This window comes from Mustela nigripes, chromosome 3 (genome assembly GCF_022355385.1).
Source record: "Mustela nigripes isolate SB6536 chromosome 3, MUSNIG.SB6536, whole genome shotgun sequence".
Classification (NCBI taxonomy): domain Eukaryota; kingdom Metazoa; phylum Chordata; class Mammalia; order Carnivora; family Mustelidae; genus Mustela; species Mustela nigripes.
In genome coordinates, this window is record NC_081559.1 from 104,065,691 (window position 1) to 104,083,949 (window position 18,259).

General features: G+C 39.8%; 1 protein-coding gene across 1 annotated transcript in view; it reads right to left on the reverse strand.

Annotated features, from left to right (window-relative positions):
- The window catches only part of CLASP1 (cytoplasmic linker associated protein 1), a 268,189-nt gene that overhangs the window by 82,101 nt on the left and 167,829 nt on the right, over nucleotides 1–18,259 (reverse strand). Inside the window, exons 19-21 of the mRNA XM_059394480.1 lie at nucleotides 17,740–17,910; nucleotides 2,907–3,011; nucleotides 625–651 (exon numbers count right to left, since the gene is read on the reverse strand). Of these exons, the coding sequence (XP_059250463.1) occupies nucleotides 625–651; nucleotides 2,907–3,011; nucleotides 17,740–17,910 (303 nt within the window). The remainder of the gene's footprint in view (nucleotides 1–624; nucleotides 652–2,906; nucleotides 3,012–17,739; nucleotides 17,911–18,259) is intronic.

The window sequence follows — 18,259 nt, forward strand, 5'->3', positions numbered from 1 at the left end:
TTATAATTGACTAAGTGGCTGGATAGCTATATAACCATTACTCATGAGACAACATTTTTTCTTAAAGAAAACAGCAAAATTTTAAAGATCACATCAATACACCAAAATGGCAGTCATCTACTTAGACCACTCTCCTGAAGTAGAGAAGGCAACAAAATTCTCAAACATAAAATGCATGTTATTATGTACCAGAATAGAATGAATAAGGGATACAAACCCTTAAAATAACACTTAACCTGGAAACACACACACACCTTCGTCATTCAAATGAATCATTAAGGTAACCACTCACAAGAATTAGGACTTCATAATGACAGCTACAATTCAAAATGAAATTCATTATAAAAATCAGTGGTACACATCACCATGAAAAAGAACCGGTCTTAGGATTTATTAATCTTGCCCATAAACTTTGGGCACCCAAATGAACTATTAAGCTGTGTAAAAGGAGAAAAGAAATCCATTCCAAACTCTAGAATTTGAACATACAGAAAAAATGCAGAAAGATTAACTAAGCTCAAAATAACCACAGAAATTAATATTGTGCAAGGAACATGGGACATGGTGGGGGAGAACGCAAAAAAAAAAAAAAAAAAAAAAAGGGCAAGAAAAGAAATGGCTTACCACCAGCAGGATTAGCAGATCTGGATCCTTGATTATGAGAGCAGACCAAAGACAGGCAAAAAGTGGATTAAAAGACAATAGCACAATACAGAAGGTCAGCATGCAACACAACACAAATGTCTTTGTTCACAAACACATTAGCAAAATAGCTTTTTCTTCTAGGTCTTTTTCCTCCTAGTCTACTTTTGTACTTATGCTTATCAGAGTCATATCATACTCTATCAGCCTTTATTTCAGGTCTGTTCACGAAACGCTTAGGAACCTGCAATGTGCCAGGCCTGGGGCCAGGTGGAGGAGATGCAGAGAGGACACGTGTTTTGGCCTCCAGCAGCTCATCTCTTGTCTAGTTTTGAGCAAGCGGAGAGAAGTGACTGCATCCTACTCGTTCATGCACCTCTACCACCTTAACTAGAACTTTGCACAGAGCAAGCGCGATAAACATCATGAATTTAAAGAAACTGCTACTAAGTAGTTTCACCTGAATGTCGTATGCAAAATCCTCAAACATTAAAATATATTAATCTCCACATATTTGAATCCTCAAACATTTAAAATATGCTGTTAAGGGCCCTAAATCCAATGTTAATGAAATCTACTTAATATTATACCAGGACTACAAATGCTAGTGTATCTATCTATATTTGTAAAACATAAAAATATGCTCATTTTTACTTCCTATTAAAATCATGTTTTTAACACTTAATTTATATGCCTAAGTTTGAGGTCCAGTCTTGATTGTTTGCTGGTGCTGTCTCAGACCTTCCTGTGAGTGGAATTTAGCGAGTAAAGTGAAACTGAAGACTTTTAAAGTGGAGCCCCAAGCCTGGGTGCAGGATTTCTACAGGCCTGAAGGGATAATGCTCCTTGCCCTCACCCCCACTACAGAAGCCAGTAGTCTTCACCACCTCAGACGCAGAGGAGCCAGACTAGTGGCAAGAATGCCTGCAGAGGCCAATGCCAGTGAATAGCAGACAGAAAAAAATGTAAAGTACTGTTCAACCCTCCCTCTCCAAGAAAGGAACTAACATGGTACAGCTAAAATCTAGACATTTTTTATTAAACCTAATTTTAACATACTAACCCATATTTTGAGTTTTGAACATTTTTGTCAAGACTTTCTGTGCAAGAAGACCTGACTCAAATATATGAGGTCATGACAGAACGTTCTCTCCATCTGTGACTCCAGGCATCACTAGAGTTCAATAGAATAACCAGAGCCAGCATGCTGTTCTCAAGGTAGAAGTTGCTGGGCTACGCACAGATGCACAACCTATGTTATACTGTATACACCTGTGTGATGCCCCAGAAGCCTGCGCTTCCACATCAGACAAACCCAGCAGCAGTGGATCACCGGCATCACCCTTCTTTTCAGAAAGGCATTACACTTGCTTAACGTGAGGTCTAGAGTTACCAGAGGGACAGGGGAGAGTATCTGAATTCACAAGGAGCTGAGAAAGGCAATCTAAAAACTAAGGCAAACCTAAGGTTTGGCCACAGACTCTCTACGTGAGCCAGACAGCTCCCGGGGCCACAAAGGAGGTGGACACACAGGGGCTGGGGAGCGACCCTGTGTAGCTCTCAGGGAAGGGGAGCCTTCCCCCACCATATGCACATGGACACCCAGCTCTATGCACACAGAGGGAGTGGGGGACTCAAAGGCACGTGTGGCTGGGAGGTGAGACACCAGGGTGTTCCTAAGAGCGATGTGAACACACCCCTTCCATCTGTGGCTGCTTTCATGGCCGATGCTAACAAGCCAAGTGACTCGACATGTACAGACAAGCAGTAATGGAAGCGAGAGCAGTGGGGCAAAGCAGGAGCCCACACTGGCAGAAAGAAGAGAGCAGGCTGCAAATGTTAGAACACAGGGTTAATGGGGAGAGCTTTTAATGGATTTGCTTATTACCACTGAAAGAGAACTCCACGTTAAAATAATCCCCAGGTACTGCTCTTAAATTACATCAGAGGGAGTCCTTATCAACAGTAAAATGGGTCACAGCCCAGGTAGGTCTAAATTTGAGATGCTTGAGGAAAGGGAGAGAAGCCACATTTTAATATTTAATGCTTAATAATACAAAATTTAAATCCTGGCCAGGAGACAAAAGCACCCTGGAACAGTCCATGCTGTAAGCTTACCCACAAACATCAAGACTATTCACGGCAGCTTAGAGCTACACAAGTGCTTCTCCCCTGAAGTACTGAAAATACTACCAATTCGTCAACCGTAGAGTGGGCTGCTGAACAAAACTGAGATAACAGACAGTATAAAATACACTTCTTACGCTGGGACTGTGAAACCACTTTGGCGCGACTGCGGCCTCGATTGTCAGGTGTGGTGGCAACATTGGTGGCGCTCCCGGAACTCTGCCGTCTCGTGCGGATCCGACCTGGAAGATGCAGCAAAAACGGGGTTTCCATTATGTTTTTAGTAGGTGTGACCGACTCCAGAGAACCACCCACACCATGAACAAGTGGCATTGAATGGGTCACCCGCTGGGGCGTGGGTCTTCCTCATGGGCCGTCCTGACCCATTTCCCTGTGTGCACACACACGTGCATCTTGTCCACGCACCCAAGTTCTACAGCTAGGTTAGCAACTTCTGAGAGTCATGAACCTGGAAGGTGCTTCTGTTACAAAGGTTCTAGCATATTATATTTTCTGATGAGGAGGTGATATCTATTAGAGGATTTTTTTTTCACATTAAACTCTCTTTTTTTTATTACCTATAAATCTGTCAAATTTCCAAAGGCAGAAAATATTAGCTATTATCTTATGAAAAATACTACAGAAAAAGAGTAAATACAAAACAAAGCAAAATAAAACAAAACACAACAAAAAACCAAAAAACCAAACCCTTAAATCAGCAATCAACAAACGCTAGAGCACCCTGGAGAATAAATGTGTTTTGATATGCAGCACTAAACTTCTATTTTAAAGCATGTATGCCAACAAGTTCCTAAGCTGCAAAAGATGAAGACAGAATCAGTATTATAAGAGTAGCAAGAGAAACAGCGACCTAAAAATAATGCAATGTCACAGGCGTTTAAAGAATTTGCCATTGTAAGTAAAGCAATCTGTTAACTCCCATTATTAAGCCATGAAACCACAAATGCAAAATCATTGATAACCAGACTAGTATAGTTAGAGACTAAACTTTTTAAAAGTTGGGGCTTCTTTGGTTTTGGGTGGGCACAAAATGTCTCTCCTGCTATACTTCAGTCGGAACAATCTGATAGGGAAAACACAAACCAACGGAACTCACACTGGCAACTTAACATTGCTCAAAACCACTTCTACCTCATCATTTAAGAAAGCTTACAGAAAAAGAATACAGTTAAACAAATCCTAAGGCTTGAAAAAGGTTCAAGAAAGGGAGGTAAGGAGCAATTAAAGTATTGCATTAAGAAAAAAAAATTAAAGCTAGAAAGAATCAGTAATTTTTAATCACAGCTGAAGTAAAGACTCACAAATTCTAGAATCTATACGAAGAGCTACATGTATGGTACTATACTAAGAGCTGTATATGTGTGAACTTGGGATCCTCCTAAGAACATATAATTATTCTCATATTACAGATGAGAAGAGGAGAAATGGGAGGGGCGGATTCATTAATTTGTCCAAGGCCACGTCACTGGTTTAGCTACCTGTGCCTGCCTGGCTGGCCATTTCATATTCTTAAGGAAGTCACCAAGCTAAATTAAGGCAGTCACCAAGGCAAAGTGAACATGAAAAACCAACTGAATCTCACTCCCTATTTTAAATTTACTGCAAAACATTTAGGTCACAAAAAGGAATTTTAAATGAACATCCATACCCATTCAGCTTAAAAAATAAAAATCTTTGCTAATGTCCCTGTACCTCCTACTTTCTCCCAACATTTAGTAACCTGATCCTAAACCCAGTGTTCATTATCCCCTTGCATTTCTTTAAACTTTTAATATTGTTGTATAACCATGAAACAGATGGCATTATTTTATATATTTTAAGTGCTTTTAGTTATACCATAGGGTATATATTTTTCCAAAACTTACTGTTATGCTCAACATTTTTTTTTTGTGAGCTTACGGAAATTATTTTTCTGCAGGAGGTAAAGGAGAGATGTTTTATTTTTTCCATAGGACTACCAATGTCCAAATACATTTTCTTAATCCGTTTCTTACTGATCTACAAAGCCATCTTTTGTCATTTACCAAGTACTTAAATACATATATAGGCTTCTCAATTGCCTAGTCTATCCTATTGGTCCACGTGTCCACACTGGTACAACATCAAAATGTTGTGATAAGCTTAAAAAGAAAAAATCTTGCTAACTGGAAATCAACCCACTTTTTCTTAAAGCCTTTGCTCTCTTCCACATGCATCTAATGATTCAGTTTAAAAAGACCTGTTGAAATCTTAACTGGTATTATATGGACTGCAGGTTAACCTGAAGGATGGCGGGGGGAATAAGACAGCTTTATGATATTGATCTTTCCATGTTTTTTCCTTCATTGATCTCACTTTCTTCAATGTCTTACAATAAAGCTTTATCTTTCCTAAAAGCCTTACTCAATTCTTACAGATTTATTCAAAGGTGCCTTATTTTTATGACACACTATATTTTCTAACTTCTTGACAAACGTGAATGTAATTAATCTTTATATTTTGATCTTAATTCTGGGAACCTTGCTACACTTTTGTTAATTTTACTAACTTGTATGTAGATTATCTGCAGTTATGTAAATAGAATACCATCTACAAACAAGACTTCAGTTTTTTCCCTTTGAACTCCACCCTTTCATTTCTCTGCCTTTATCCCACTGTCTCAGACATGTAGTCCACACCTATACAGGTAGGATTTGCTACTCTGAGTCACATTAAGCACAAAAAATTCTGGAATTTCACAAAAACTAGGATATTTCAACAGACTAAGAGAACTCCTTTATTATTCCTAATTGCTAATAATCTGCCAAAATGTTGAATTTTTTGATGCTTTCTCTGCATCTTCTGAGATAAGAGGATTCTTCTCTTAGATGCGCTGAGCTCCATCTGGAAGTTTCTAAGCTATTAAACCTGAGATAAGGGGCACCCGGGTGGCTCAGTCACTTAAGCACCTGCATTTGGCTTGGGTCATGATCCCAGGGTCCTAGGATTGAGCCCTGCATGGGGCTCCGTACTCTTCTCCCTCCACTGAGTCTGCTTCTCTCTCTCCTTGCCACTCCCCCTGCCTGTATGCTCACTCTCTCTGTCCAAAAAAATATATATATAAATAAAATAAAATAAAATCTTTAAAAGCAAAAACAAAAAACCTGAAATAAACTCCTATGCTCATAATATGCACACTCACAATGTCTCAACCGTACTTCCTCTGGTTTAGTTCTAAGGCTATGCCAGCTCCATTAATGAGGAAAATATTCCCACTTTATCTTCTTGGAGTTGATGGAAGACTGGGATTATCCAATTCCTCATAAGACTGTATTTCTTAATCCTGTCTAGTGAATGTTTAATTCCTATTTCACTAACTTGTACTCCTATCTTTATTATTTCTTTCCTACTCTCCTTTGGGTTTATTCTGTTATTTTTCTAACAAATTGGAAACAACCTCCTGTTTCTCTTCTAATATAAACTCAAGGCTATGAATTTCCCTCTAAGAACTGCTTTTGCTTCATTCCATGAGGACTGATACGTAGTTCAACATAATGTGTTGCTTTAAAAAATACGTATTTCTAGGTCTCGTTTGTTTGTGTTTTGCTTTGCAAAAATAAGCTGGATCTGTATTTCGTACTTTACAACAAGAAAATCAGCAAATGAACCTAAGATTAAAATGTAAAACACAAAACCATAAAAGTTCTAAAAGAAAACATAGGAGAAATCCTTTGTAACTTACAATGGAAAAGTCCATTCTAGCTATGACAAAATTAAAACCATCAGAAAATTAAGAAGTCTCCTTAATTTTTTGCAAAACCTTAGTATGACAAGAATAAAACTATGAACAAGTTAAGGAAAAGGACAAATTAGGAAAAATTATTTGCAATTCAAATCACAAAGGGCTAATTTCCTTAACATATAAAAGTTTTCTAGGAATCAATAAGAAGTCCACCAACCAGCCTGTGCTGATAAATGTTTAACAACTGGCAGTGGGAGAGGGTTCCTACCAATCAGTGTTTTCCAGTTTCTCTGGTGTAAATATTCCCCACCGTGGCCAGTTTCAGGCTACTAACATGAAATCAACCAGATTCCAAATGTCCAAAAATTTAACAAATGGCTGTCATGAAAAAGCTCAAGACAGCTCCAGCACACCACTGCTGCAAACCAATAAAAAATGGACAAAAGCTAGGAAAAGACAGTTAACAGACAATAGAAATAGCTCTTGAGCATATGAGATATTGTTCGGCCTCACTCAGTAAGAAAATTAAAATGATATTAAGAATGCCATTTATCAGACAAAAAAAAAAAAAGAATGCCATTTATCGATCACATATCAGAGTGGCAAAAATCCAAGAATATGCTGATAGTTTAGTGTGTAGGAAAAGAGGCACTGTCATTGGTGCTGGGAGTGGAAATTAGTACAGCCTCTATAAAAAGTTATTTGGCAATATCTACCACAATTAAAAATGCATGCACTTTTTAATCCAGCAATTCCATTTTAGTTTATGCAACCGATATACGTGCACCCATACAAAATGATAGTATATAAGAGGTTATATTCATGGCAGCATTGTTTATAATAACAAAACTCTGCAAATAATCCCAGTGTCTATCAAAATGGGGCTGGCTGAGTAAGGTAATCCACATAGTGGAATGCCATACGGTGATAATCAAGAATGAGGATGCCCTCTCTAACCTAATATGGAAGGATCTTATGATACATTAAGTAAAAATCACCAAGATGCAGAATGGTATGTATAAATATGCTATCTTTTAGGTTTTAAGAATGGGAGAAAATATGATTTTTATATTGCTTTTATATGCCAAGAAACTCTTGATAGAAAAGAAACTAAAAGTTGTTAGACTGGCGTGGAAGGGAAAGAAGTGGTAACTAGGCAAATGAAGAGATAAGACTGTGTACCTCCTACTATCTTTGAGCTTTGAACTACATGAATGTGCTACATATTCAGAAATTTATATATACATATGTATATTTTTCAGACACATGAAAGTTCTTAGTTTATTAATCCTCTCATAAAAAATCTGCACAATCCCCACAGTCACCACAAAATCTTTACTCCTTCTGTTGTCCCATCTCCAGCTCACTTCTTTTTGCCAGCACCAACAATGGTTTTTAGAATCCCTGACTTTCTTCATTCTGTTCTTGCATTCCTTTCATTGTTTTATTGATGACTTTTTTCTTCTCATATAGGCCACATCTTGCAAATCTGTGTCTGGCTTCATTTTTCTCTGCATATTCCAAGGAATCATAAATCATGTGAAAGCCCACTGTCTTGCCACAACCAAAATGGGTTCTGATTCCAAATACAAAGATGACATCGGATGTGGTCTGATACATTTTTGACTAGTTTCCCCAAATTTCTGTCTTAGGTACCATTGCCTTTCTGGGATGAAGAACATCAGTGACCTTCTGTTCATTGAAATAGTTGGTCGGTCATGGAACTTCCTGGTCTGGATAGTTACTATGTCATTCATGATGGTGACTGAGCCTCAAACAGCCAGGGAGGAAAAGAGCTAGAAGTTTATATTTTTGTAGATCACTCACTACACAAAGGTGAATTTGCAAATGCTTTTCAGTGTACTTTGAGGCTATTTTTCTTTTTTTAAAAGATTTTATTTACCCATTAGACAGAGATCACAAGTAGGCAGAGAGGCTGGCAGGAAGAGAGGAGGAAGCAGGTTCCCTGCGGAGCAAAGAGCCCGATGTGAGGTCTCGATCCCAGGACCCTGGGATCATGACCCGAGCTGAAGACAGAGGCTTTAACCCAGGCGCCCCAGACGCTATTTTTATCAAAATCATTAAAATTCAGTATGATTACATCTTTGTGATCTACTCATTTTTATTATATAGCAATCCTCTTTGTCTCAAAGTAAAGGTTTTTCCTTATTTTTTGTTATTACTAGATTTTTTTAGATTTTTAAAAATTTATTTAGAGAGAGAGAGAGAGAGAATGAGAGATCATGAGAGGGGGGTCAGAGGGAGAAGCAGACTCCCTGCTGAGCAAGGAGCCTGATGTAGGACTCAATCCTGGGACTCCAGGATCATGACCTGCGCCAAAGACAGTCACCTAACCAACTGAGCCACCCAGGAGCCCCAGTAACAGATTTTCAACAGCTTCCTTTTATTTTGCAGCTCTTATCCTTTGTCTTTTATTCTATCTGCAGCCTTATCTTTTAAAAGGCTTGTCCCTTTAAATTTCACATAGCTGGATCTTTAAAAACAATCGAGTCTAACAGTCTATTTTAACTGCAAAGTTTAGCTCATGTGAGCTTATTTTTACCATCTTATATCACACTTATTTGTCTTTTCATTTTCCTTTTAGCCTCTTCTGTTTCCTTCTTTTGTCTTACTTTTTTAAGGTTATGCTTTACTATCTTTTACGGTCTCATAAATTAAAATAACATTATTAAAAACACAGCTTCGGTGAAATCATACTTTTGGGAAAACGGGAGTTTGAAAACCTCTTATTTTTTGTATGTGTTTGAACTTTATTTTTTTTTATTATGTTATGTTAGTCACCATACAGTACTTCATTAGTTTTTGATGTAGTGTTCCAATTTATTATTTGCAGAGAACATTCAGCACTCTTCCCATGTGCCCTCTTTAATACCCCTCTCTTTTTAAACTGAACTTTTCATTTTGAGATAACTGTAGATGCTGATGCATCTATAAGATGGAAGAGGGAGCCTGTGCACTCCTTACCCAGATTCCCTGTATGATAGCATCTTTAAAAACTGCAGTGCAAAATGAGCAGCAGGACATGGATGGTGATATGCTCCATCTATCTTACCCAGAGAGATTTCCCCAGTTTTATTTGTACGTAAACTCTAGCTTTCCTTTGTGGGTAGTCGCTTTGTCTTTCTGGCTGCTTTAATACGTTCTTTTTCAGTCTGTGGTATTCTGCCATTTCACCATTTGTCTGTCTTGCTTGGGATTTGCTGGGTTATTGGAGTTTGTGGGTTCGAGTCTTTGATTAATTCTGGAGAATTCCCAGCCATCACCTCTTCAAATACTGTCTGCCCCATTCTCTCTTTGTTAAATGTCTGCACCACCTTCCACATAACTTTGTATCTGTCATATTTCAACTCTACCCTTCGCACTGTACTCTGGACAGTACTTTCCTGTCTTGAATTCATGAATTCTCTTGTGCTACAATGATACTGCTGCTCAATTTACCCACTGAGTTCATTTTAATAGTTTGCTGTATTTTCATTTCTAGAAGATCCATTTATTCTTCAAAATCTACCTGGTCATTCTTTATAGTCTCTTATTCCTTTGCTGGTCTTCCCAAAATTTCTTTTTATTTCTTTAAATATTAAGACAATGAAATGATTCCTTTTCTTGGAACTTTATAGAAATTCTTTAAGATCCAAACTGAAGTTGTATTCCAACGAGGATTTATGTTGGCTTCTGCTAGCGTCTTGTGGGCATAAGCAATCCACAACCACTTTAATATGATTTATCTATTTGGGTTTTCAGACCACAAAGTGTAAATTCTGATCCAAAAACTACATAAAAGTGCAATTTATGGTTGCAAATTCTGAGGGAAGATTATTGCCCCCCTCTACCCAGTATCAAGGTTGAGAAATGGGCAAAAATTCCCTCCTAGTTTAGTGGACTTAACTTTCTGTTCCTCAGTCATGATCAGGGCTTGGGTAGGCTCCACTTTACCTCTTGTCCTTCATAACCTGCATACCCATCAAAGGAAATGCCCAACATCATCTCAGACATTCAGACAAAAATCTCAGGCTGCAAACCACATTTCCCCCCTCTTGCTAGGGTTCCTGTTTCTGCTTAGGTCGGGAGATGTGTAGGTTCATGGCTTTTATCCCAGATCAGTGATGTGTTCTCAACGAGGAGGGTGGTCAGTCAGACTACTGAATTCTACATATTGCTAAAAATGCAAGCTTATTTCTTTTAAGCATTTAACTGTAATAATTTCATATTACATAAAAGACGCTGAAGTCTTGAAGGATTAAATGCATTTGTATTCTTTTCCTCTGCTGTTCTCACTCATTATAGATGTAATCACCAATTATGAGCTCACATTTGACATGTTTTAATCTGTGGGAATCCTGAGGAACCAGATTTGAGTGCCTTCCTTTATATAAGTTCACTGCTCCTGTCCAGCACGCTTGGGGGCTATAAGCCCAGACCACTTTAATTCACCAGGCTGGGGTTTCCCAGACACCACAGATAACGAGAACTAAAACCACAGTTCAGTGAGTAGAGAGCTCAGTTACAAATGAGGCAAGATTGGTTTTTTCCCTCTGGCTAGGACAAAGTTAAGAGATACCATGTCAACCTGAAGATAAAGAGCTTTTGTTCCTAGTCTACCCTTTCATGGATCTATAGCAGTTAGACAATGCCAGCTCAATGCCAACCTTACCTCTGACCTGGGGGGAACACAACAGCTTCTTTCTTCTCTGCCACAGGGACTCACATGAGTCACTAAGACCTCAGGGCACCCTTAAAATCAATTTTGGGGTGTTAAAAGGGTCTCTGTTGTGTTGTATTCAGATATAGCTTTCTTTTGTAAGGAGAGGGTTTATTAATTTGGTGAACCTCATGTTTTTTGAGTGCCATTATGTTTGTTTGTTTGTTTTTCAAAATTTATTTATTTGACAGACAAGAGATCACAAGCAGACAGAGAGAGAGGAAGGGAAGCAGGCTTCCCGCTGAGCAGAGAGCACCATGCAGGGCTCGATCCCAGGACCCTGAGATCATGACCCGATCTGAAGGCTGAGGCTTTAACCCACTGAGCCACCCAGGCGCCCCACCATTATATGTTTTAAAGAAATGATATAAAATACTCCATGGTCTTTAAGAAAAACAAAATCTACTCAACAAATGCAACAGAGTAAAAATATACTTCAGTTCTATATTATGACCTGTTACTAACATTCATATTCACTCATACTGTGTTACGACAGAGATAAAAAGTAGACATGACAAAAAAAAAAGGGTATATAAGAGAAATAGAAATATGAGGTATTAGAGAACTAACCAACAGGAAAAAAAAAAAATTCTGGAGATGGAAAAGCAACAAACACACCCATCCAAAGAAAAGCAGACCCAGAAGAAAACAAAGAGCTGAAAGAGAACAGCCTTTGACTTTCACAGAATGAAGACAGAACATCCATATTGAGTAGCTTTTTAAAAGAGCTCCTGAAGAATTTCTCTCAACCACACCACCATTCTTCTAGAAGAGCCCTCAAAATAGGAAATGAAACCTATGTACCCAGTTTAACTTGTAGGTCTGGTTTTCCTACATTCAATCTAAGGCAATTTTTTTAAAAAATCACTTATCAGACAGCCTCATGCCACTAGGGTTTCTGTCCCCTTATGTTTCGGAATTTCAGGCAATTCTCAATTTAGAGGTTATAAAGATTAAATGGTCTTGTATGTAAATCTCCATTCATCACACTGGAGCCTTTTGGCATACGTATCTGCTTTACAAATTCATGGCTTCAGGGCACAAATAAACCAACCTCTACTCATAGGTGGCAATTTTGATAAAACCAAAATCTAAGCAGTCGAACCCTTATAAATTCTGTTACCTACAAGTATCATTCCCCCAAAGGAAATTTTCCTCATGTTTTTTAAAGATAAAACTAAAAGAACCTTAATACTCTTTTACTCCGACAGACACCTATTTTTTTTTTCACTGTGTAAGAAAAGTCAGTCATTTAAAATCAGAGCTCTTGGATAAATATGTAGCAATACCAAATGTTTTATGTACCAGTAAAAGTGAACTAAAATCTAAGTTCCTTCCCCTGAAGAGCAGACAAGGCTATATGGTTATCTTGATTTTGTAATCTCAAAACCATCTTTGACTTAATAATGTATGATCATCTATGCTCTGATGTGATCAGTAGGTCATCAGCTCCCATGGGTCACTCAAGCCCAGTAACCCTTCATTTAAAATTATGTGTTCCAGGAAAAAATATGAATAGGGCATTTCCTAAACCATACTAAGTAAAAATCCTGAGTAAAAATAAGGAAAAGTTAGGAATGGAGTTTTTTTTAAAGGATGAGCATAACCTCAAGGTCTGTGTTCTTCGAATTGAACCTCAAAGCCGAAGCATCCCATCACAGACTTTCCACGAGCAGCAGAACCAACAACATAAATGCGTCCTTCTAAATCCCCCCAAATTACACAAAGATAACCTGGAAATAAACTTTCGTCCACAAGATGAGTTTCTATGGGTTCTTCGCAAAAAAGTATTTTCTGACTAGTTGTAAATGTAAACAAGGCTATTTGTTGGGTATGATAAAGAAACTCCCACATGAGATGTATTTGCTCCATACCTCCACTAATGAAGTGGCCAGAATTCAAATGTGAATTTTGAATTTAGAGCATCCAACGACTGATTCCCAGTCATATCTCTGTCTCCTACTGATGAAAGCACCTGTCTCTTCTGGTCTCAGGAAGTAGACAGGAAAATGCTTCCCAAGATTATTACTATTAACAAATTTTTAAAAGGCCCGTAAGGATTCCAAAACTTCAGACAGGAAACTCAGGACCACATGGTATTTACTCTTTCCTGAGAGTCATGATGTTTCATGCCTTTTTCTAAGAACCGTGTGTGGCTTTTCCAAGCAGGGCTAGGTTTCACCGCCTCACAGCCAGAGGGTGCTAGGTGTGCTGGAGCAGGCAGTCCCCCGCACTCTGTCCCTTCCCTCTCGTGGGCACCGAGGGCCGAAGGCCTGATGTCCCGCCCCTGCCAGCCTGCGTGCCCCTGGACGCAGGGAACAAGGCTCACCGGCTCCCTTCACTAAGGCTGTCTTCCTGTCTTCCATGGGATTCTGAACCTGATACAACGAAAGGGCCCCATCTCATTCTCCCACCTTCCCTATGGCAAAAACTAGAAAGAGATGCCTCATCCCCGGTCTCTGGCACAGTAATTGGGTAGGCAATCTTCTGACCTTGCTCTGCACTGGTAAGAAAAAAACTGATAAAAAGAAAGAAAGGTGAAAAATTCCCAGCGCTGGGGAAAACAGCAGGCTGATTTCAACTCTGTCACATAAGCGTATGAAATTCAAGCATCTGGAAAAAAAAAAAAACAATCTCCCTCGGACCATCCTCCCATTCCATCTTCATTCCAGAATTCCACACTCCACTCCTCTTTCATCCAGGTTGAAGAAATAACATAGGATCATTTCTTTGGGAAGGAGAAATGTACAATTACTCGTTATGTGCTAAAAAATGCAGGAAATCACACCCAGCCCCAAGAGTCTGCTACTCTCAGGAAGGAGATCCTCATTGTGACAGGCTTCTTGTCCATTTTTCATTTGGGGAACTTTTCACTTCTCACATTTGTCCACCCCGAAGAATCACCCTGCAGGGCTTACTGAAAATTCAGATTCTACTGTTCCTTCCAAACTTAATCAGGATTTCAGGAGGAAGGACCCAGGACTCTGTTCCTTTAGCAAGCTGCAAGTAATTGCAAGTAATTCTTGTGATGAGGTTCAATTCGAAGAACACAGACCTTGAGGTTATGCTCATCCTTTAAAAAAAACTCCATTCCTAACTTTTCCTTAAGGAGGTACCCTGAGGAAGTAGTGTATCGATTAAAAGTACCATGAACTGCATGTATAAAGAAAGCACCAGTCCACTTTGCAGGCTACCTTTTTAGAACAGCTAAATAATGTATGCAAGTTAACAAGCAGCTTCTAATTGTTAAATCATTACGGTGAGGGTTTGTGGGTCTAAGCCACTGAAGCAGATGAGGTTCCTCTAAATTTCAGTTACTTGAGGCATTATCCTGCTTTCCAGCCAGACTGTGCAAAGGGATAGTCTCGTCTCGTCTAGCATGTGCTAATGAAAGATCTGTACAAACTGATATGATTAGGTCTGAAAGTCAAAAGAGAATGTACAATCAGGAAGAATTTCTGGAGAATGGCATAAAAAGAAACCACAGTGGATCTGGAGGCGTGTTTTTCTTTCTCCACGCTAGATCCTGTGTATAGCGCCAAACACAGCACATGGAATGCATTTAATACACAGCCGGCAAGCAGAAGAACAAGGGTCGATAGATGAATGGGGTACGTGTCAGGGACACAAATAAAAATGATATCGTATAATTCAGTAGCATCTTTAGGGAAGAGAAAAGCATTGTTTAAAATTTCTGTATATTACCTGAAACTGTTACCAGCCTTTCACCTAAATAATGACACTGAATTTATTTTCAAAACAGGAAAGGCAAATCCTGAGAGGCCCACAGAAGTACAAAAGTAAAGAGAAAGAAAAAGAGTTACAAAGGGAATGCTTGGGGAGTAACAAAATCTGAGACGAGCAGCCCACAGGACGGCAGCACACAAAGTCTTGGCGATGCTCCTGGCCGGGGTGGGCTGGGCGCCGGAAACCACATATAGCACACGTTGAGTGACAAAATCACCAGAACCATGACAGAACAAGGGAGGAAAGGAGAACTCAGGTCAAGGAAAGGCAAAGAGCCGGGGAAACAGAACGAAGAAGAGTGGGAGGAACGTGCAACGTGTCATGCAGGGACCTCGGTGAGGACGAGTGGGCACCAGGCAACACTCAGTGAGCACAGAGGACAGGTAAAGGGGAGACACACCTCAATCACAGAAACAAACCGCTTACCCTCCGCTTTAGTGGAAGTACCGTCTTTAAGCAAATTAAAAAACAAGGGAAGGGATAACAGGGAACAGTTAGTAACAGTAAAAAAATTAAAAAGCAGAATGTTATTAGCTACTAAAAAAGCAAAAGTACAATTTAAAATAAAACTAAAAAAGAAACAAGTTCAACAGCAAAGCAGATTCTGAAGCGAATAAGTGTGCCTTGTATTAAAATCAGCTTTAGTATAATGTGGCTTTTGGCTTTTGGAAAACAAAACGAAACATGGCAACCCAGGGTAGCCCCTTGGTTGATAAGGTGTTGATTTTCTGTTTTAGCCAACCCTCATCCTCTTCAGAGTTTCTTTCTCATAGAACCAAGTACCAGCAGTGTGAGGGGGAGAAACCAAACACTAAAGTACTGAAGAGTCACCCAAAGAACAGAGGCGAGTAGGAAGCTGACAGAAGCTGGCTCTAGCAATGATGCCTATCCCAACTACAAAGAGCAGCAGAAGCTGTACAGCGGGGTACCTGCGTCAAGGCCTACGGACTCCGTATCTTCCCTCACGTGTCTGGACTCTAGAAGTTCGGAAAAGGATTGTCAGCTTCGATGCTACACTTCTGTACAGATGTAACATGCCACCCCAAGTAGTAATCGTAACAATTCCTCAGTAGGATTATGTTACATTTCTGGGGGTTTTGTTGTTTTGTGGTTCAAAACATGAGGCAAGCAGGGGGAGTCACTCTCTTGGGAGAGAATGGACTATTCCAGTCTTGTGATAAGAAGAGCTAAGGCGGGGCTGAAAATTTATCCTCAGGGTTTTAAGAGGTCAATTCTGTATCATCAGGCCAAAAGACCTCAGTGCTGTTACAAGTACCGGGAGGAAGTCTACATGGTTCCTATTAAAATATCCCAAATACGCACAAAGAAACAAAGACTACTGAGTACTCTAAAAGATGAGTTTTACTCAAATTTTCAAGCGATGAAACAAATACTGATGACAAACACTCAAGGCGGATCACATGTATTGAAACATGGGGTACATACTCAGAACTGACCGAAAGCAAAAAAAGCTACTCTACCCAGGAGAGAGTCATACTGACTTCCCCCTTACTCCACGACTACCTACCAATCTAACGTCCTAACACTCCGGGGTGATGCCACAGTACTAAAATGCTAGAAAGCAAGAACACTCAGTGGGTTTTTTAATCAAAAGGTACCTGTGTCTGAGGTATCTCCCTAGAGAAAATAAGAATGACTTAACTGACTTGATGTTCCAGAACACAGGCCTTTCTCACTGTAATGGTCCTAGCACAATCTGGTTTTCTTTCACCTTACAGGACAATAGTTTACAAAGGACTTTTATATCCATTCATTGATCCTTCACATGTGTCTGAGCTGGGTGACTATTACCACAACTAATTAGGTGGAGAAACCAGCTTCAGAGACTGCAAGGCCCATTCAAGGCCACCAAGCTAATCAGTGGCAGGCCCGTAATCACCTCTCGGTGCTCTCTCACTCGGCTTCCATGCTCAGAACATTAGTTTCAGAAATGACTTCGGAACTGGTTTGTAAACCACATAAGTGATTCAGTCTCAATGTTCCATGAAGCTTAAGCTGTATGTATTCAATTTCCATAAAATGCAAAATAAAACCCATCCAGCAAAGTCCCCAGATTTTGGCTTGAATGATTTTGCTCTAACAAAAATAAAATATAACCAGTGATCAGCCTCACATATGGGTGTTCAGTTGTCTGTGGAAAAACTGACATTCCATTCTGTCAGATATGAACTGTTTTAAAAATAGTTTTTTAAAAATCCTTTGGCCATTGTTAAAGTACACTGTCCTCCCAAGGTGACAAATGCAAGACCAACCCTGTTCTACGGAATCCACCACATTTCTCTAGAGATGCCCCCTGCTGGGGTCCCTGCACCCCACACCTGTGCCACCCCAGTCGTATTCTTAATTTGGGATACACCTAACTACAACAGTCTTTGGTGACTCCCTCACTAAACCCTCTGACTCTGCCCCACCAATGGCACGAGGGGGTAAAAGCCAGTTTGGCAATATGGGAGGTGGTGCAGGTGCTGGCCGGGCTGTCACAAAGGGAGAAGTGAAGCTGAAGGATGTGACACACTGTGTGTGAGCCCACAGGTACTTACTCGTCACTAAAAGGGACGATGCTCCAGAGAAAGGGAACACTCAACAAAGGGTGGCTGGGAATCAGCAGTAAACACACAGAGCTACTTATACTTAAATATCAGCTCTGGAACAGTAAAATCTCAGTGATTGTGTTTTATAATTTGTTAAATAAATCTGAGCAGGGATAACTGTAATCTCTAACAGCAGAGCTGCAGGAGGAAGGAGGTGGGAGTCTGGTTACCTAAGGATGCGTATGACCCAGGAGGCAAGGCCGCTGCAGAGCTGAAAGGCGTAGCGCCCGAGGCCGAAGACACCTTAGACTTGGCACTGGCTGCTGCATTCACGTCAATATCACTTCGAGACCGCTGGAGGGACCCAGTCGTTGACACGGATTTGGTACTAACTGTAGAAGCTTGAGTGGTAAGGAAGGAAACATCAGTAGGGACTACACTAGAATTGTAAACATGCATTGTTAAAATTTGTTTTGCTCTTCTTAAGTTTTCTTCTTCTTTTTTCTTTCTTTTAAAAGTAAGCTCCCTGCCCAGCATGGAGCCCAACGTGGGGCTTGAATTCACATCCCTAAGATCAAGACCTGAGTTGAAATCAAGAGCTGGGATACTTAACTGAGTCAGAGTAAAGAAGTTAAGCTTCTTTAGCAAGTTTTAACAAAGGTTGGGGTGCATAAGCAATGACACGCTGTATCTCCTGGTCACTGAAGACAGTTCAGCCAGCGCTGAAGGAAATTAAGTGACTACAGCCAA